We start from the raw sequence: 21,603 nt of genomic DNA on the forward strand, positions 1-21,603 counted from the left end.
TGCACCAGCAGCAAAAGTTGCCCTTAACCTGTGTTATTTTTTTTTTCTCTTGCATATAATGTACTTCATCTTTAAGGACTGATGCTTAATTCAATAACTTGAAAACTTAGTGTGTGCCAGAATTCCCTGGTGGGCTTATTAAATCCAGATTGTTTAACACCTCCAAGTTTCTGATTCAGTAGTCTGGGGTAGGCAGAAGATTAGCATTTCTAGGAAGTTTCCAGGTGATGCTGCTGGCCCAGGAGCCACTGCCTGAGAAACACTCCTGTGTGTGCACTCACATCAAGAATGCGGCAAAATACATGATGCTGTTGTCCTGTTTGTAAAGTGGACATCCACCTTTGGAGCAGATGAATGGGTAATTCTATGACTTCTGGATATCAAGCCACCAGGAGAATTATGTGAAATAACACTTTAATGAGTGGCAGTCAAAAAAATAAAGACAAAAGTCATTTAGTGATATGTACCTTATTTCTTCACTGGATTAAGATACTTGGAAATATACAGTGGTGCCAATTAGATGATTTTTTAGCTTAGAGGTGCACTAAAATTGTGTGAAGCACACCCCTCGCCCCAGTTTTATTGACTTGTCATATAACATTGGATAAAGTGGGACACCTCGGTGGCTCAGTTGGTCAAGCATCTGATTCTTAGTTTTGCCTCAAGTTGTGATCTCAAGAGCCTTGAGATCGAGCCCTGCACTGAGTGGGGTGTCTGAGATTCTTCCTCTCCCTCTGCCCTTGTCCCCACCCCTGCTCATGTATGCACACGCGCTCTCTCCCTCTCTAAAATAAATCTTTTTAAGAAAAGACAATATCATGTAAGTTTAAGGTGTATAACTTGTTATTTGTTATATTTATATATTGCAAAGTGATTACCACCATAGCCTTAGCTAACACCTCCATCCCAGCACATAATTACCATTTCTGTTTATGGTGAGAATGTTTAAGATTTACTCTACTAGCAACTTTCAGTGTATAATGCAGTATTGTTAACTATAATCACTATGCTGTATATTAGATCTCCAGAACTTACTCATCTTATAACTAGAGGTTTATACTCTTTGATCAATATCTCCTCAGTAACCACCATTCTACTCTCCATTTTCATGAGTTTTGTTTTTTTGTTTGTTTGTTTGTTTTTTGTTTTTTAAAGATTTCACATACAAGTAAGTTAGCACATTATTTGTCTTTCTCTGTTTGGCTTATTTCACATAGCGCCATGCCCTCACGGTATCCAAGTTGTTACAAATGGCAGGATTTCCTTCTCATCGGGCTAATTAGTGTTGCATTGTGTATAGATACATCTTTATTCATTCATAAACAGACACTTAGGTTGTTTCTATATCTTGACTATTGTGAATAAGGCTGCAGTGAACATGAGAATACAGATACCTCTTTGAGATACTGAGTTTGTTTCCTTCAGATCTAATCCATATACAAAAAGTCTATATGTTTACACTCCCTGTGTTTTATTATTTTGATGGCACAATTTTTTTCATAATGTGTATATTTGTATTTACAGTTATTTTTAATCCTTTTGTCTTTTAACCTTTGTACTGGAATTATTAGTGATTTATCCACCACCATTACAATATTGTGAATTTAACTATGTATCAGTGAATTTCATACTGTTTTCATTTCAGTTACCTGATTAGTAGCTTCCATTTTAGTTTAATGAATTCCCTTTAACCTTTCTTGTCAAGCTAGTCTAGTGCTGATGAACTTCTGCTTTTTGTCTGGAAAATTCCATTTCTGAAGGACAACTTAGAGGATTCTTAAGTAGAGTATTCCTGATTGGCAGTTTTTTGGTTTTTTTTTCAGCACTTTGAATATATCATCCCACTTTCCTCTGATAAGAATTGGTGATGAAAAATCCACCAGCAGTCTTAGAGGGGTTCCTTTGTAGGTAACAATTTGCTTTTCTCTGGCTCCTTTTAAGGGTCTCCATATCTTTAATTTTTAACAATTTAATTATAATGTGTCTCAGTGTAGATTCATCTTATTTGGTACTCTTTGGGTTTCTTGGATGTGGATGTCTGCTTCTTTTTCCAGGTTAGGGAAGTTTTTAGCCATTATTTCTTTAAATAACTTTTCTTCCACTTTTTCATTCCTTCTGGGACCCAGATAATGCATATGTTTGTCCACTTAGTGGCGTCTCATTAAGTCCCTTAGGCTATCTTCGCTCTTCATAGTTTAAAAAAATTTTTTTGCACCCCTCATTGGATGAATTCCACTGCCCAGTCTTTGATTTATTGATCCTTTTTTCACTTTGATCTATCTGTTGTTGAACCCCTGCATTGAATATTTTAGTTCACTTATTGTGTTATTTAGCTCTATGATTTCTTTATGGTACTTACTTTTATTTTCTGTCTTCTGAAATTCTTACTTTGTTCATGACCTGACCATGGTGAGCATTTTTATGACCATGATTTTGAACTCTATAAGATAAATCTCTTATCTCTGTTTCATTAAGAGCTGTTTCTGGAGATTTATCTTGTTCTATTGTTTGGAACACATTCCTCTTTATTTTTTTCTTCACTCTGTATGTTGGTGCTTACATATTGGATATGACAGCAACCTCTCCCAGTCTTGACAAATTGGTCTTGTGTAGGAGATAAGCCTCACCAATCAGCTCAGTCTGAACTCCTGGTTGTCTGTCAACCCTTTGTGATTGTCAGGGTGCCTGGATGGCTCGGTTGGTTAAGCACCCAACTCTTGATTTCAGCTCAGGTCATTATCTCAGTGTTGTAAGATAGAGCCTCACATCATGCTCTGCACTGGGCATGGAGCATACTTAAGAGTCTCTGTTTCCCTCTGTCCACCCCCCACCCATACACACAAAAAAAAAAAAAAAACAACTTTGTGATTGTCTAAGCCACCATCTTTGTTCTTAGTGATACCCAGTAATTGAGGGTGTGCCAAGACCTGCTAGTATCCCAAAAGGAAGAATTAAATGTGTTGTCTCACAGTCCTGGAGGCCAGAAGTTCCAAATCAAGGTGTCAGTGGGGCCATTCTCCCCCTGGTAGTTCTAGGGAAGAATCTTCCTTTGCTCTTCAAGCTTCTGCTGACCCCAGATGTTTCTTGGCTGGTGGCAACCCAGCTTCAGTCTCTGCCACCATTTTCACGTGGCCATCTTCCCTCTATGTCTTCACATGACATTGTCCTCTGTATCTATCCACATTTCCCTCCTCTTTTAAGAACACTGGTCATATTGGATAGGGGCCCACTCTAACAACTTCATCATAACTTGATTGCATCTACAGAAAATCTTCAAATAAGGTCACACTCACAGGTGCCAGGGGTTAAGTCTTCACCATGTCATTTTGGAGGACACAGTTCAACCCACTATATGCCTTTCAGGACTACTTGATGTTTTTCCATCAACATACATGACTTTGATCAAAAGAGGAGAAAACAATGGCCTGGGTGGTCCTTGAGTTCATCTTAAAGAAATGGTGGCATGGCATCCCCAGAGATCCTAATTGCACTTTGCTGGCACCCTGGGTCAGGTGGGATTTCTTGAATGTCTTCTGTATCCTTGATAGATCATCTGTGCATACACATTGCCCTGCCCTCAAGTGTTTTCAAACTAAACCAAAAGGGTGTGTTAGTGCACGGGACATCACCAGGAGACCAGGACCATGCAGTGTTATGCTCCACCTGCCAGCAGCCAGCAGCTTCTCAGGAGCAGGGCCATGTGCATGTGTGCGTGTGTGTATGTGTGTGTGTGTGTTGCTTGCCAGGCTAGCATTTGGTGCATTGCAGTGTTTTGTCTTCCCTTAACCAGTGAGTAAATCGCTATTCATCTTGGGCCCTTGAGTCCTTTTTATTAGGAAGGGATTTTGTTTTCCGCAGAGCTGCAATAGAAAAAAAGGAGAGATGTGTCTACTGCCATGTATTAAGCATTTCTTAGTAACTTGTATTAAGATGTGGTAACACAGAGGGTTATAATGGCCATACATTAAAAACATTTGCCATAATACAAGCCTAGCTTTGGATGGTTTCTTGGGTTGGGGTCCCCCAGAAGCAGACCCTGAAATAAGAAGTTGAGGACAAGCTGTTTATTTGGGATCTGATTCCAGGAAATACCTGCTGAGATTACCAGTAAGAAGTAGTACAGGGAGACAAAGATAGCCTAGAAAGGGTATATTACCAAGCAGCTCACTGCTGTGGCACCTGGGGCTCAATCCCTTGAGAGGCACCGCTGGTGAGGGATGAGATGACAAGTAAAAGGAAGGAGAAGAGGACACTTTCCACTTGTCTTGCCATAGGAAGCGAGCTGCGGTGTTAGTAATGGTAGCGGCCAACATTTCCTGCACCATGCCATATGCCAGGCAATATTCTAAGTATTTTGCATACTCATTATCCTCGTAACAACCCAATAAGGCGGGTATCCTTATTTTACTGATGAACCTGAGGTCTAGAGAGGGAAAGCAACTTGTCCGAAGTCCTACAGCTACTTAGTAATAGAGCCAGTGTGCCATCTTCTTCCACATCATCAAGCAAAACATCAAGTAGTCCTGAAAGGCATATAGTGGGTTGATCTGTGTCCTCCGAAATGACTTGGTGAAAACTTACAAGAGACCGGCCCTGAGGGTCGCTCCAGGAATCTGTTTGGATCAGCCTACCTGTTCTGATTCCCAGTCCAGAGTTTTTCCCATTATCCAGACTCTCTCCTCCTTAGCTCTGAAAAATGACCTGTGGCTGGCTACTCCCAGAGCGTTCCAGATAACAGGATTTTAAAAAGTAAATGTCTTATGGTCATTTTTGAAATAGGTTCTTCAAGTCTATTTAATAATCTTTCTTTACCCTGGGGGAACAGATGTCTTTTCCTGTACTCTTTTGCTTTATATCCCAGACATTCTTTTACTTCAAAGTTTTTTTGTTGTTGTTTTATTTTCTTTTTTGCCTATTCTGCATCCAAAGACCAACAAAGCCTAATGCTGTCTTTTAAAATTTACTTTAGAGAATGGGTTTGAAAATCACACTCTTCCCTGTTAGCCCAAAGGAAGCTAAAAACATGAAACTTTGGCCTTAGGTGAATCTTTTATTATTTCAAACCAAGACAAATGTATTTCTTTTTCAAGGATTATAGCACAGTCATTGTCACGAGCATGTTAATGTGTCTATTTTGCGAGAAAGGATATATTACAAGTCATGCTATTCATATTTTCAATAGCATTCTGGCAAAAATTAAAGTATTTCCAATTGTGTCAAACACTGAATGAACAGAAAATTCTACTTTCTGCTTTTGGGTAAATAAATGGTGCCTTTTGGTGAAATGGTGGAAAATAGATAATGTGAGGACTGCTTCTTAAAACTGCCCTTTGCTCCAATGGCCATCAGCCCCTTCGGTTACCACTGAACTTCTCAGCTATTTTCTGTAGTTCTAGATCCATCGCAGCCAAGTTCTCAAGTTCCTTTTCCTAGAAAATACAGAAAAGGAAAAGTGGAGGCATGAGGTCCCAGATCGATTAATTTTATTGTGGTTTGAGGGAACTGTGGTTTGAACAGAAGGGAATTTTTGATATGTTAGAAGCCATACGAGACTCCCTACATCGGTGGTTCTCAAAGTGTGGTCTCCTGACCAGAGACATCAGCATCACCAAGGAACTTACCAGAAATGCATATTCTTGGGCTGCACCCAGGATCTACTCAATCAGAAACTCAGAAGCTAGGAATCTCTTGAGATTCTGCTGCACATTCAAGTTTGAGAAATGCCAGTCAGCATAATTCAGTATTAGGAAAAAATGATTGTTTAGGCAGGTATGGTTCTGATCATGTTAACTTTTTGAGATGTAAACTAATTTTTATAGTCCTGTAGCTGAAAAAGATAGACTGAAGCAGCAACTCATTTCTATATCATCAGTTCCTACCCTGGGAAATAGTGATGAAAATTTAAATGACCAAGAAGGCACCAAAAGAATGATTGTCAACCTTGGCTGAACACCTGGAAACCACCTGGAAGCTTGTAAAAATCCTGAGGCCCAAGTAGCACCCAGCACCAAAGATACAGAATCCCTGGAGGTGGATCCTAAACATCACTAATTACTCAAACCCTCCAGGTGATTCCAACATGCAGCCAAGGTTGAGAAGCACTGCAGTAGGGTAAGTGGGTAGGGATATGGACAATGGAACTCCAGCCCAGAGGTGGTCGGCATTCTCTTACTAGGGCTGTATCCTCATGGTAATCAATTCCCACCAGTTTCTCCACACTACTTTCAGATAGTCTGAAGATATTAACATTAACCATTTTAATTTTAAACAAAAGCCCCGCACCGTACCTCTTCCTCTGTCAGAACTCCCTGGCCAGCCCTGTCCTTTTCATTCTCTGCTGCACGGCGTGGGGTTATCTGCTCCTCAGAATCATAGAAGTCTGGAAATTCGGCTGACTTCTTCCGGTAATGAAGAAGCTGGTCTAGTTCAGCCACTCGGTCATACTGCCTTTTCAGATCCAGTTTGGGGGACAGATTTCTCTTCTCGTATCCCCAGTTCACGTCCTCCTCAAAGGGCTTTTTCTCCCACAAGTCATAGTTGTATTCTGGGAAGAAATTCTTCTCATTCAAGGTCAGCCCATTTTCCTCTTCCCCCTCAAGAAAATTGTCATCCATGTTGTCTTTCCTCTCAAAACGGCTGGTCTTCCACTGGGAAGGGTCATAGTATGGGTTGAGCAACTCCCCTAATCTCTTCCTCTTGTCAGTGGTGTAATGGGGACCATACTGTTTGCCTTGAAGCCTAGCTTCCTCCCTGCTTTCTGTAGCATCTTCTAGGTCCTCCTGCTGTTGCCATTTCCCTTGGGCTTCTTCCTCATCCCTTTCCTCGCCATAGTTGAGGTAATTTCTGTCCTGCTCCCTCCACTCGCCTTGTGGGCGCCTCCTTGCCTTGTCCATCTGGTTGTCTTGGACATGGTGGTGTCCTTCACCCAAGAACCGTTTTTCTTCTTTGTTGTCTGGAATGGAATATGCACCTGGTTCCCCTCCCCTGGCTCTGTGGAGATGTCCCCCCTCACGGCCCCTCTCTTCCTCACTTTCTTCGTTATATCCCTGTGCTATGTTGTCAAGCTCTGAGCTGGGGCGATTTCTCTTATCCTCCTCCTGGCTCTCCTCACTGGGAGGTCTTGGAGCCCTGTACTCCTCACTTCCTCTGCCCCCATATCGTCCCTGCTCCAGATCCTTGGGAGCATGGACAGCCTGGTAACTCCTCACTTCTTCCCCATATTCAGGTTCTTCCTCTGAAGCCCTATAGTGGGCTGGATGGCGGTCCCTCTTTTCCCCTAAACTGACTGTGCCCACGTTTGAGTCCTCAGATTCCTCACGGAGGTGTCCCTTTTCCTCGGAGGGAGGTTTCCCTTCTTGAGAGGACCTGTCAGGCCTGGTCCTCCCGTGGTGGTGTCTTGGCTTCCAGCGTCGTTTGTCCACATCAGGCTCAGCATCTTCCTCACTTTCCTCAGATTCTTCCTTGCTCCCAACTTGGCTTTTAGACTCTTGAGTGTGTTTCTCCTGGCTTCTTGTATCCTCTCCACTCTCCTGGCTGTTCCTCTCCCGGCTGTGTGTCTTTTCCTCAGGGGGCCCAGCAGAGTGTAGACCATATCTGGCCTCTAACTCTTCTTTTTTCTTAGCTGTAGCCTGGTTTCTTTTGTTGAGAAAGGCATTCTGTGTCTCTCCTAGGTCTTCCACATTTTTCTCTTCACTGCCATCTTTCCCATGCTCCCTTTTCTGATATTTCTCCCTCCCTTCTTCCTTCCTGTCCTCTTCCTCGATTTTCTCAGAATGGTGTGGGTTTGCTTCTTTGGAGACTTGTCTGTCAGAGGGGAAGAGGTCCCCTTGGGGTTCGCTCGCTCCTTCTCGGCTGTGCCCACCTTCCTCTGTGTCTGCCACTGTGGGGTCTTGGGTGTCCTCCTCTCCTGGGGCTCTTGCTTCCTCCATCCCAGAAGGCCTATGGGCTTCTGAGGCATCAGCTGGGTCTCTTAACAATCTTACTTCAAACCGTGTGTTTTCATTTTCACTTTTCTCTTCATCTTTGACTTCTTTTCTACCTATAATGAGAATAAAGAAGTATAAGTATAACTTCAGAATTGCTTGTGGTTCAACAGGCACCAATGTCAGTGATCACTACAAAACCAAACGGCCTGAATTACTTGGATAATTTTTTAAGTTAAGAAAAATTATACTCAGATTCCTTTTAAAAGAAAACGGTATGAAAGTTCCTTGGCTCTGTTTAACTATAATTTAAAAAAAAAACCTCTATTCTTACTTTTGTCATAACAGCCAGCCAGCATTTCTCATTGGTATGATTTTTTTTTTAAGATTTTACTTATTTATTTGAGAGAGAGAATGAGAGAGCGCACAAGCAGCAGGGAGGGGCAGAGGGAAAGGGAGAAGCAGAGTCTCCACTGAGCAGGGAGCCTAATGCAGGCTCAATCCTGAGCCAAAGGTTGATATTTAACCAACTGAGCACCCAGGTGCCCCCTCACTGGTACTATTAATGATCAAATTAAAATCCAAATAGAGATTTGTGAAATGTTAGTATTAAGAATCAGAAGAAACCTTAGAATTCATCTAATTCAATCTCCCCTTTTTACAAACAAAGACATTGAGACTTAGAGAAATATAATTAGGGACACTTCTTTCCATATTTTCTCTAAGTGAGGACAAAAAATTAGCATTATGTGAATAGTTCTCCCATCCAAGTACTAACCAGGCCCGACCCTACTTAGCTTCCGAGATCAGAGGAGATGGGGCATGTTCAGGGTGGTATGGCTGTAGACGAATAATTCTAACTAGAATCCAGCTAAATAAAGTTAAATAGCTAAAATGGGAAGTATCAGGATTCAAAGGAGGATTTTAAATTTTTAAATTATTAGTTTATCAGCCTTTTTAATCCAATCCACTGTGTAGACTCAATGTAGCAGTGACAATATAATTTAGTAACCGGTGTTAAGAAGGATGTGTATTTCTTCCCTGAGAAAACGGCACAGCAGTAAAGAAACATTTCTTCCATCACTCAGGTCCCATCTGCCCAAGCATCTCACATACTGAGGTTGAAGATCAGTATACTGAGTTATCTTTGTGTTTCATTAGCCAACAGTAGTACTTTAATTGAATGTGTTCTCTCCTATCTTTTCCAAATGTCAATAGCTCCTTTACTAAACCCTCCTTAATTCAAGGGCGTTTCATGAAAGGAGATATGCAGCTAGCATTGCCTGATTGTTAGCCAGAAAGGCTTGGATTTCAACTTACGTCACTGAGTTCAGAGAGAACTCCTGAAGCCAAGGTCTCTTATAGCTCTGGGTCCAGATCTATACTGTCTGTTGTGGGAGCTGCCAGCCCTTTGTGGCTACTGAGTACTTGAAATGTGGCTGGTCCAAACTGAGATGAGCTGTAAGTCTAAGACACCCACTAGATTTTGAAGACTTTGGATCTTCAGTCTAACGCTCTCCCAACTGAGCTATTTCGGCTTAGATTTTGAAGACTTTGTATGAAAAAAATGGAAATACTTCAATTTTTCCTATTGATTATATATTGAAATAATATTTTGGATGTATTAGATGATATATATTATAAATATATTGGTTGTGGGTGCATCTGGCTCAGTCAGAGGAGCATGTGACTCTTGATGTTGGGGTTGTGAGTTCAAGCCCCACATTGGGTGTAGAGATTACTAAAAAAAAAAAAAAAAAAGATAAACTTTATAAATAAATACATAAATAAATCTATAGGTATGTATATAAGTATATAACTATAAATAAATATGTAAGTATTATATATTGAATAAAATACATTGGATACACATAAAATATACTATTAAAATTAAATTCTCCTATCTCTTTACTTTTTTAATGTGGCCACTAAGAAATCTGAAATTATATCTGTGGCTCACATTATGTTTCTACTGAATGGCACTGATGAGTCATTTTGAACTGACATTTGCAAAATGGAAAAAACTGGTCATTGTAAAAATGTCCAAGAAATAGTGGATGGTCTGTACCTTTCTCCTTAAAGGGTAGCCTGGCATGATAACATTCTCATGTTTCACGGATCAACTGAAATATCTCTACCCTCTCACACCCAGAGACACCTGAGAGCTGGTCCCTCCCCAGTGACTTTGTCTTTTAAGAGCCATTGCAACATTGAAGCAGGTGGGGCCATCGATCCAGGTAGGCACAGGTGAGCAAGGAGGCTTTGGGCAGATACTGACCTCATTCTGAGAGGCAGCTGACATAGCCCTAATCATACAGGATCTCAGCTTTCCAAGGTGGGGGCTGTGACACCCCTTTCCTACTGCCTACTGGTCAGGAACAGAGTATTTTTATTTTTTCCCAGTTAAATGTGCGCTCCCTGTAGCAGCCTGTGTGTGAGTCTTTGCACTTCTTCCTAAATTTAGCTTTAAGTCCCCGCAGGTGAGATCAGAGGACTGTGATTAGCAACACATAGTCATTGTCAGTCTGTAAAACCAAGGTGTGGAATGAAGCTCATCCTTAATTTCAAGTAAAAAAGGGGGAAATGTACCTTCCATCCTTAACTATCCATTGCCAGGATGACCAGATTAACCTGGACAAAAAGATTCTTGCACCTATTAAGAAATTGGGTTAGGAATGCCCTAAGGTCTCTTCAAGCCAGAAAACAATGATTCTCCTCTATTCCCCAAGTGCTCATTCACTCAACAAGTGTATGCTTGCTCCACCAACCCTCTGGAGAGAATAGAAAGTGGAGATGAAGATGCCCCAGGGGCAGGAGGGAGATTTCTCTTTCCAGTTGGCCAAAAAGCTCCACCAGTATTGGGGTCAGTTTAGGACATATGAGCAGGAAAGAAAACTAGAATTGGGAAGAAGCCACAAATTGGTAGCCCAGAGGTGAGTTCTGCATGGCCTACATAGCATATTATTATTTATACCAAATATAAAATTATTATATATATAATATATATTATTTATATAATATAAATATATTATTTATACCAAATAGCTTATTATTATTAGTCATTTCAAATTCAGAGGCAATGCTTAAATACCAGGAGATACTGCTTACAAATTCAAATTTTAACTTCTTTTGAAAAATCCCCAAATCTGATAACAAAGTCTGTATTTCTCCACAGTGGGGCTAGAACTGAGAAATTAGCCCTCCCCCCGCCCTCCCTCCCCCCCCCCCCCCCGGACTTGTATCCTTCCAGTTTGTGAGTTACTTCCTATCCTCCTATCCTGCCTTACTCCCTATAGGGTGTGTGTCTGGCCTTGGCTGCTGTCTGAGTCTGCCACCAGGGGACGCTCTTAAACCCTCCCGATCTCAGCATTGTATAATTCTCTGGGTGGAGTGTCTCCAGGGTCCTTCCGGAAGACAGGAGTCATTTGATTTTAACCAGTTTCCCTGGGTCTCTCTGAACAGACATCAAAAGACTCCAGGGCACAGTCAGTGTTAATCAGAGGCTAGAATCACTATGGCCTCAACCGACCTAAAGGCTGAATCTGATCTTGGCAGGCAAGCAGAGCCTTGCATTCAACAGCTCTTCCTAAGAAATCACAATTCTTCAGTGACCTACTATGGCAGACCCCACACTTTTGCATCCATCTGGTAAACGAAGGAAGGGAAAGGGAGAGAGTGAGACAGGCTTGCCCAGAGGAGCTCCCTTTAGTCTCTGCCTGAAGACTCATTCTGTCTGTGTTCATTCCCTGTAATGGCTGGAAAAGAAAGTTGGGGAGAAATTCGGAAAGACGTGTAAGCTGGGATTGGTAAGGAAGTTTCCACCCACTGTTCATGGGGTGTGTAGAGGTTCAGGTCCCCATATCTGTGATTACCCTGAAGCCCCCAACGGTGGACTGAGTCCTGCCAGGTTAATCTTTTGTTCAATTGCCAATACTTACTTTTACCATTTTATGCACAAGGGCTCATGTGTGTCACTAGCAGGAGAGTACTATCTTGCAATGAGAATTTTAGAGGTGACAGGAAAAACAAATCCGCTATTCCCAGCCTAACTAAAAATTTAAAAGCAGAGAAGGTGTTGAAGAGAACAGTGGTTCTTGGATTCGATTGAGTCAGGTTGACTTCATGCATAAGAGACGGCAACTGATCTCAATATCAACCCAACGGATACTGCTTGCATTTCTCTTCAAGTTTTGTCTTGAACAGAAGTTGATTGTATAGAGAACACATCCCACTCTAGATGCAGAAGGTCACTGCTCTGACTCACTGGCTGCTCTACTTCTACCCTCCCTCTTCTAGTTCTCTGCCATTTGGGAATACCTCCCATTCTAATCAGCTCTAAATTAAGATGGCTTGAACAATCTGTCATGTAAAGGGGCCAGAAGTTCCCAAGTCATTCTTCGAGCTTCTAACATCTTACTGTCAGAAGAGCAGAAGGCAAAGAGAAGAATAATTTTAAGGTCTCCTTCTAACCTTTCATCCTCCAGCATTCCCAGAACAGTTCCACCCAAGTGAAAGCTGTTCTAAAAATCCAAATTCTGGAACCAAGAATTTAAGAACTGATAGCTAACTCAAAGGCTATCATTGAGTTCAACTCCCTCATTTTTACTTTGAGAAAATAAGCCCAGAAAGGCAAGAGGTCCTTCCCCATAGCCACATAGCTGTGAAGTGGCAGAGTGGGACTAGAAGTCATTATCTTCGATCTCCCCAGATCCTAGTCCAGTCTTCACTCTTCCCATTGCATTATGCCCTTCCCGTGCCCTTTCATTTGGAGGTAAATTGGAAGGTAATGGAAGCAGGAGGAAGGACAAAGATTTTCTGCAGTGTAAGACACACTTACTCTTTTTCAGGACTTGGCGACACTCAGGGGTGATGGGTGGAGCGTTGGACTTCGACAAGGCATTTGAGAGAACCTCAATGATGCAGTGAGTCACCTGGGGGGAAACCCAAGAGCAGGTTGGCAAAAGCTGATGTCACTGGGATGACAGACTAACTCAACCCAGAGCTGCTATCGCAAGAGGCTCGGCTCTGTGGCCTATATTGGTGTGGGATCCTTGGGGCAGAAATGTAGATTTACAGGACTACAGTGAAATTTCATAGGCTTCTCGACAGAACAATGCAAAATAGCATGGGTTGAGATTACACAAGAGAGGAGACATAAATACCCATTTCTTGCAGGTTGGAAGGAAAATGGTGATCACAGCTATCCTCAAGGGCACTGAAGACACCAGGAAGGAAGGGAGAGCCCAGAGCAGAAGGGACATTCTTTGCCTCCAATTCCCTCAGGGGTAAAAACCTGGCTTTATAAGACTATATTGTAGGTTTCCTGCTGCTGTATTTGTTTTTGTTTGTTTGTTTGTTTGTTTGGTTTGGTTTGGTATGATAAGGAGTGGGAGAATCTAGAGTCTAGGTAAAAGTCTAGATTCTGGACGTCCAATTAAACTTACCATTTCTTCATTGTGGTTCCTGTTATCCACTGGCACAGAACTGACTGCTTTGAAGGAGAAAAAGAAACGGGAAAACTTTAGTTGATTTTTGGAAGCTGGGTAGCCCCAAACTCACAAAACCACCCCCCCTTGCACGTTATTTGGAGAGAGGGGCAGAGTCACAGCTGAGCAAAATGGAAATGGTTGAAGAAAATTGATCTAGGAGTCATAATTGCCTGTGCACGTGCACACACGCACATGCACACACACACACACACACACACACACACACACATACACACACTGCTGTTTTCCTTAGCAGTGTCTTAAACATGATTTGGAAATGAATACTGTCTTATATAGAGTATAATTCAAATCCAGACCAAGACACAGAGAGCTTCTGAGATGTTGGCTATGTTTGCTTTCTTTCTTTCAAGATTTATTTATTTATTTGAGGGAAAGAGAGAGAGGGAAGAAGTTGGGGGAGGGGCAGAAGGAGAAGAAGAGAATCTCAAGCAGACTCCCCCACTGAGCATGGAACCTAAAGTGGGGCTTGATCCTAAGACTCTGAGATCATGACTGAGCCAAAACCAAGAGGTTCATGCTCAGCCAAGGGAACCACCCAGGCACCCTGGCAAATTCTGTTTCTTGATCAGAGTAGTGCTTACACAGTTGTGCTCAATGAATGAAAAATACATTAAGCTGTGTGCTTATGATCTACGCAGTTTTCTTAAAACTTTAAACCTTCAATAAAAGGTTTAAAACTTAGTTTAAATGAAACCAGTAAGAGTGAAACTCTCAGACAGCAGAGATGAAAGCTACTCAAATGCAGTTTATTTTTAACTGGCGACCTGACCTCTTCTCACGAAATGTTTGCTCTCCAAGTATTTTTAACTGCCTGCCTCTAATCAGTTACAGATCATAGGGCTCAATCTCGAAGTACAACAATCTTGAAATACAACACCTATTTCACTCACCTTACTGAATTTTCCTTTTTCAAGCATGGCCTACGATCTACTTCAATTGTTTCAAGAAGCCCAAAGCTATCCAGCATGTTAAATTCATGTGTAAACTATTTGAGAAGTGGTTAACAAGGTAAGAAGACCCCACAATCTTCCTGAAATGTAGTTCAGACAAGATCCAGATGGCCTACCTTTGGCACCCAGGGTCCATTATGCGAGGCCATTATTTTATCCCCCAAATGGCTGTTATTTGGGAACATTTCCACTCTGGCACTTATTCTTTGGACCTAAATCTGTAAAATTCCCCAGAAAGAAATAACTGAGAGAATTACTCCTCTAATGAACTGGAAGTTGCCTTTTAAAAATCTAGCTTTACTAAACCTTCTTTGTAATGCATTTTCTTGCTAATAACTTTTTCCCCCACAAATGTAAAAATAGGTGCTTTTATTAACTACTGACATTGCCAAAGTATTTACAGTTATCAGATTTTGGTGGAGAGAAATATTTTTCTTTATCATGCTAAACAATTTATAGCTCATGTTTGTTATTGCAGGACAGTCCTGTTTCTCTGACTAAGGCTCTTCCAATCTGTTTCTGTTGGAAAGGAGCTAAGGTCTCCTTATATAGGTGCATTATGCATCTTCCAATAGAATCTGTGACAGCAAAGTAATAACCAAAGATGTGTTGATCCCCCTAAGATAGTTTTGACTTATTTTTGTATAAATTAAGATTCAAGAGGCACCAAAGAAAACCCAAAGATTATGATAGAAGTGAAGTATTCAGATGGTAGAAAATCTTCAAATCGTATTGTATGATAAACCTGAGAATGACTTCTAAAGTATTCTATATCATAAGACTATCAAACTAAGGTTTGATTCCAGAATAAAAATGCAGCTATAATTTTAAAAGTTAAGCAACCTCATCTGAATGCAGAAACTATTTCACCCAGTATATTGTGGATATCACAGAGTTGCTTCACTCATATTAATTTTTTAGAGTTCCCAGTAGCTACTGTAGAAAGGTATGGATCTCCCTTCAGAAGCTCTTAAGGGTAGGAAATGAACCAGATGGTTTCCTGAGGCTTTTCTTCAGCCCTATGATTTTGCTAAATAGCAAGTTTTGCTGGAAGGCTACCATGTTTCATTTCCAGGCATTTGTGGAAGGTGGGAACAGGAAATGACTGCTAACAGGTATAGGGGTTTCTTTCTGCAGTAATGAAAAACTTCTGACATTTGATAGTGATTACAGAATCTGTGAATATACTGTCACACGCTTTAAAAGTATGGATTTTATGGTGTGTGAATTATAGCCCAATAACTTTTAAAAAGAATATAATGTCTCAAAAAATAATGTCTCAACTTTAGCCAATACTAAAATGTGAACCCTTCTTAAAATATTCTCTTGCATAAAGGAGCTATAAATATTTTACCACTATAGTTAAATAAGTCTCACAAATGACACTGTTTTTTAGTCCAAAGTCAATGTATAGCATAGCTATAGCACTTTAAGCAATCTCTTTCTGAAAATATTTTTGACTGGAAAAGACTATAAATATTCATTTAGTTTTCTTTAGATTAAGAACATTTATAGACAATTTATAAGAGTGACAAGAATGTTAGAAAATTCTGAATGTATGTAGCTTACAATAAGATAAATTATCATTGGTTTTCATCTTGTGTCTTTATATTTGGGATCCAGCATTTGCTGTCAATGAAAGCTTCATATTCATGGGTGGCAATACCTCAGTTCCAGTTAGGAATTGCAATCTCGGATAAGAACAATATCCTATGAGATTATTAAAACAGCCACAGAAAACCTCCAGTTTAATCTGGTAATAGCATATTTACTTCCCAATGATCTAGTGATTTTACTTCAACACACACACACACACACACACTTTTTAAAATCTTCAGAGATTATTTATTCAAGATCCAGAGTAGTTTGAAAGATTAATCCTATAGTCTTCCACACATCAAGAGACACTCTCAAATACCTGCTACTTAAAATTTCATTCTCCAAAATTGGCTGAAATGATGTTTTGGGTTTAACTTCTTCAAGGATATCTTTGTAGTTATTTTATAATTGTTATTTTCCCGGAGTACGAAAGTCAAAATATCTACTGCAGTTTCCATTCATAACTTTAAAATGCATGAATTTGGGTATGGAATTACCTCTCCCCAGAAATGGAATTATAAAATGCAAAAAAAATTAAACTTGTACATACATATATGTGAACACATAGAGGAACATGTTAAAAGAAAGATACCTGATATACATAGAAGACTTAATTCCATCTCATCATATTTAAATAATAATAAAGGAAATTATGCAGGTGCCAAGTAATACCATAATACATGTACTCTTGTGTCTCCATAGTCCTCTGGCTTTGAAAAACCAAACAAATTCTTAATTCCAGTTACATATTAAGATTTTAGCAGGTAGAGAGAACGTGACATATTAGAAGTGAGCACAAAATGTGGGGTTTCCTTAGAGGTACAGGCACGTTTCTCTCTATCTACAGGAAAACTCAGATATGAAAAGACTGAGACTCTTCTGGTTGGGCTAGGAAGCCCTCTGGCTTTTTCCAAGTCAGACGATGAAGCAGGGAGTTTCAGAAATTAAGACTGTCAAGCAAAAAGGAGAACGCTTTCACTCAACCTTCCTCTCTCCCCGTGTATATACAAGCCAAGCTTTCCCAGGGGCCAGGAAGACCGAGGCTAGCGCTGTCCACGGTGCTGAACAGCCGGCTGAGCCCACTCACCGGCCACCACCGCCGCTCCCAGGAAGCCGAGAAACACGGCCGGCTGCATGGCTCCGATCGCTCGAATCTGCACGGAGAAGAGGATGGGAGCTGGACCGGTGAGTGAGATGCAGGCCGAAGGCGAGATAAAGGTGCTCCGGAAAAGCAGCTGCGGGTCCGGGTCCCCACGGTGTGGCGCGGTTGGCGCAGGCCCCCGCTCTTTTAAAGGGCAAGCCGGGCCTCAGGGACAGGAGGGGTGGGAACCCAGGAGGCGGCGCCCCCTCGCTCAGCCCTGACGTCACGAGGCGGCCCCCCGGGCCGCAGCGCAAGTAGGAGGAAATTTACGCCAGTCCAGTCTCCTGGGTGCTTGGGGTCTGGAGCGGGGGTGGGGAGTAAGGCGGACTTAGGAATGAAGGGCTAAGCGGGAGGTAATGCAAATCTGACGTGAAGGGAGAGACTGAGGTCCCTCTGAGATTGCTCAAGCTTATTCCTCATCTCCTCCACCCCACCTCCAAATCTGAAAGCGTGTGTTAGTGTGTATGGCTGTGTATGGTGTGCGGTTTTGCTGAGAGGGTATCTGGGACTGAGTCTGGTTTGTGTCTTCATTACCCAGCGGAGGATAAAATTGCTAATAACTAAAGAGGACTAAAGGGGGGAGGGGGACGTGGAAAAAGGAATGATGGCTTTAAAAATAAAAGGTGCAGCTGGAGAATATGTAGCCTGCTGTTCCTTCAAATTTTTAGTCTTATATTTGTCAACCTACCCATTATTCTATCTGTGTCTCTCTACCTACCCATGTGCTATTCGTGATTTTCTTTCTCTCTCTGAACACATAACATATAACACATGGTAAACAGTTTTTAAGTCAGATGGTACAAAAGGGTTTACTATAAATGTCTCCCTTCTACTTCTATTTCCTCAAGTTTTCTAATTGCCCTCTGCAGAGTCTGTACTACTTAAGCACTTTCTGTTGTTTAGGCTTAATTTATTTTGAAACATACATAGCTGCATCTTCTTTTGAAAGGCTGCACTATATTACATTGACTGTATTAATAGAATTCATTTAACCAGTCCCCTTTCTGACTGGCATTTATTTAGGTTGTTACCCTTTGGCCTTTAATTACTCCTTTATAACAGAGCCCTAGTGTCGGGTGTGGGTAATGGAATAACCTGTTTGTAGAATCTAGTACATCCTGTAAGCACTGTGCATCCTGTCTTGCTTTAAAATTGAAATAGGAAGGTTGTTATGTGTGAGAGAAAAGTAAAAACATCTTCCAGGATATTTTTAACATGAGCTCTCTCAATCTAATGAGGAATCAGGAAAAAGAAGCAGGCAAGTGCCCTGCAACAAAGAGAAGCCATCCAGAATCTTCTCTGATAATACAGGCTTTGGGGAATAGAGTGAACCTTCATTTGGGGTCTTTTTTAGGGAAGGCAGATGTCTGTTTCAGTGTCTTTTTCTGGAAAATCAATGATGCTCAAATCCTTTAAGCATGCACTACCTCTTCCTGAAAAGGTGGGGAATTATTTCACCAAGACCATGGCCACAGAATATTTAAAAGAATAGTCTTGAAAAGGATATTAGTGGGACAATTGGTAAAATTTAAACAAGATCTAAAGATTACATAATTAATATTGTGTCAGTGTTAATTTCCCAATTTTGAGGATTGTACTGTGATTATGTAAGAGAATATCTTTGTTTTTAAGAAATGCATGTTGAAGTAGCTAGAGATAAAAGGGTATCATATATACAGCTTACCCCCAAATGTTTTAGAAAAAAACACAGATAGAGAGAGGAAAAGAGGCAATATTAAGGTAAACAGGGCAACATTTGGAAATCAGGGTGAAAGGTATATGGGAATTTTTAATACTCTGCATTTTTCTGAAATCTGATATTATTTTAAAACAAACAGAAAAGAATGTTCTTGCACAAAAGAGTCCATATAAAATCTCTAGAAAGAAAGGGCTACAGACAAAGAAGATGTTAAGGGAAGGCCCTTCCTTGGATGCTGATCTGGGGGAAATTCTTTAGCTATTATTGAAATTGTATAAGGGTTCCAACTGCTGTTTAAAATACACTGATTGCCAATAATACTTAGAAATTGGCACCTTCCAGGACAATCTAAATTCTGTGTTTCAGCAATTTCCCTTTTGTCTTGCTATCTTATAAAGCACAGGGTTAAAAATGTTAATGTCATCTCATGGCCTCTCAGATAGGATTTGGGCTGAGTTTATTACTCATCAAGAAAATTCTTTTCATTATTGTGAATTGGCTCACAACCAGTTCCTATATTCAGACTGACCTTTCTTTGTTCTCATTATTTTACAAACTTTTTATTATTTTACCTTTCATATTTAGATCTCAATGTACCAGGGGGAAAAAAAGCTTTTGGAAAGAACATTTCTAAGGAATTCTTTCAAAGCAGAATGACCAAGGAAAACCAATATTTTCCTTAGGAACCAGAGCTTAGAATAAACCTGGCATGAGTTAGGGGTACAGTTGCACTTTTTACCACATTGCTACTTAATAGTCCTGAGAATTTTTTATTGAAGTGATCATCCTTTCTCACCTACTGCATAGTGTCACTGAAAACAACAACAACAACAACAACAAAACCCTAGAATTCATATGCGCATAGGTATGTTTCTAGATTCTTCCATAATACTGATCTGTCTCATTCGTCTATTTATTTATCCTTGGAGCAACACCACACTTTCTCTATCACCACAGCCTTTTCTTTTTTTTAAAGATTTATTTGTTTATTTATTTGACAAAGAGAGAAATCACAAGTAGGCAGAAAGACAGGCAGAGAGAAAGGGGAAAGGAGGCTCCCTGCTGAGCAGAGAGCCTGATGATGATGATGATGATGATGATGATGATGATGATGATGATTCGGGGCTTGATCCCAGGACCCTGAGATCATGACCTGAGCCAAAGGCAGAGACTTAACCCACTGAGCCACCCAAGTGCCCTTCACCACAGCCCACAGCTTTTTAGTAAGTCTTGATATCTGGTTTAAAAATAAAAGTCTTCCTACCCTGTTTTTCTTCTGGAAGGCATTGGTCATTCTTGACCTTTGCATTTTCATACAAATTCTAGAATTTGTTGCCAATTTCCATGTGACAAATCTGTTAGGATTTTGAGAAGAATTGCATCAAATCTATGGATCAATTTGTGGGCAGCTGACATCTTTACAATATTGGTAAGACTTAGCTTTTGATTGCTGATAATGTTTTGGATATAATCTCTTTTCAAGTAGTATAAAATACGATTACCATAGGAAAAGAAGAGAAGCCATGGAGAAGAGCATTTGTCAGGAATGTTCTCCAAAAAAGAAAAAAAAATTTAAGAAGGAAAACAGGTCTCCTTTAGGAACCAGGGTCTAGAAAAAAGCATGGTTTTGTACATGGCTCCTGAAATAGATTATCCATGAGCGTCCAGCCAGGAAAGTGAAACCACTATAAGGAATTTAATAAAGGAAATAATACACAGGGATTAGAAAAGCTGAAAGAGCAAATAGGGGAACAAGAGGAAATGCAGAGATTAGTAAATGCAGGCAGCTGCTTCACCTCTAGGGAATGGAAGGATAAAGAAATGTATCCTCACTGGAGCCTAGAAACATGAGCCACTTGGTAAGAGTGGGAAATTCCACAGGCTAGAAAGGCGGAATTTGGGACCGTGGAGGGAGAGTTGTCTGGTAAGAGCCGGAAACACAGAAGAGAAGCAGCCACTTCTATCAATGCATCCTCTACTTCCCAAAGAGAGAAAGGGGGAGACCTCTCTTGGCTTCTCTTTTCTTTCAGTGCCTGTACCTCTTATTGACTAACATACCTGGATATGACCAGCAGGGAAGCCAGAGCAATATGGTTTGCAAGGAACAGCCCCTCCAATGATACAGAATAGAGCAAGGAACCGGAGAGCAAACAAACAAAAGAAGGGCATATAGGTCAAAACCACCTAGCAATACAGGTACTGAATTTAGCTTTTCTCTCAACACTCATCAATTTCATTTGCATCTATAAATGCTCACTACATATCAGGCACCGTGGTTCATGCATATTTGCCTACAACAAATTACACAGTCAATCCCAACATTAACGGTGAAAGGAAATATACCCCATCTACTCTAGCAGAGTTCATCAGCCAGCCAGGGAGGAAAGGTGGGAGCGGTGTGGGGTAGACTCCAGGGCTGCAGAGGAGGGTGAGAAAACATGGCATGTCAGGAAAATGGCAATACCATGGAAACTGCTGCCCTGCAAAGATACCTCTATAGAGTGCTGAGACTTCTCCCAGATTCCCAGATCCCTCTGAGGTGTGTGTTCCACAGAAGCTCTGAGAGGTTTCCAGTTGGACTAAGCTTTAGTGACCCACAATGGAACGTTCCTGATACCAAGCTCCTTGGACCTGCCTTTCCTTCCTGTTTTGCTTCTCCACCCCTTGTCTCTGCTTCTTAGCATTATCTCCAGAATAAATTATTTCCAGTCAGATTTTTGTCTCAGGGTCGGCTCCTGGAGGAAATTGAATGATGACACATATATTCACAAACCTATTACTG

General features: G+C 40.9%; 2 protein-coding genes and 1 long non-coding RNA gene across 4 annotated transcripts in view; 2 read left to right on the forward strand and 1 right to left on the reverse strand.

The window, feature by feature from the left end:
- TRMT6 (tRNA methyltransferase 6 non-catalytic subunit) overlaps positions 1 to 10,188 on the forward strand; it is a 22,883-nt gene extending 12,695 nt beyond the window's left edge. The window contains exon 11 of the mRNA XM_013055596.2: positions 10,075 to 10,188. Coding sequence (XP_012911050.1) covers positions 10,075 to 10,173 — 99 coding nt within the window. The 3' untranslated portion in view covers positions 10,174 to 10,188. The remainder of the gene's footprint in view (positions 1 to 10,074) is intronic.
- Positions 5,031 to 17,202, reverse strand: CHGB (chromogranin B). Of its 2 annotated transcripts, none has more exons than XM_004751528.3 (5): positions 17,069 to 17,202; positions 13,367 to 13,410; positions 12,760 to 12,853; positions 6,288 to 8,038; positions 5,031 to 5,429 (listed from the first exon to the last, which is right to left on the reverse strand). In XM_004751528.3, exons 1-5 carry the CDS (start codon positions 17,115 to 17,117, stop codon positions 5,346 to 5,348), a joined length of 2,022 nt encoding a protein of 673 aa, XP_004751585.1. In that variant the 5' UTR covers positions 17,118 to 17,202; the 3' UTR covers positions 5,031 to 5,345. The 2 variants fall into 2 exon arrangements, with proteins under 2 accessions (XP_004751585.1, XP_004751584.1); XM_004751527.3 differs by having other exon boundaries at positions 13,367 to 13,413; positions 17,069 to 17,177.
- Positions 12,848 to 17,075, forward strand: LOC106005663. Its single transcript, XR_001179187.2, has 3 exons — positions 12,848 to 13,207; positions 14,347 to 14,440; positions 16,993 to 17,075. It is a non-coding gene; the product is annotated as an uncharacterized LOC106005663 (long non-coding RNA).
- Positions 17,203 to 21,603: the final 4,401 nt, after the last annotated feature.

The sequence above is a fragment of the Mustela putorius genome, unplaced genomic scaffold (assembly GCF_011764305.1).
Source record: "Mustela putorius furo isolate JIRA1106 unplaced genomic scaffold, ASM1176430v1.1 tig00000874_pilon_pilon_pilon, whole genome shotgun sequence".
In the NCBI taxonomy this organism is placed as follows: Eukaryota; Metazoa; Chordata; class Mammalia; order Carnivora; family Mustelidae; genus Mustela; species Mustela putorius.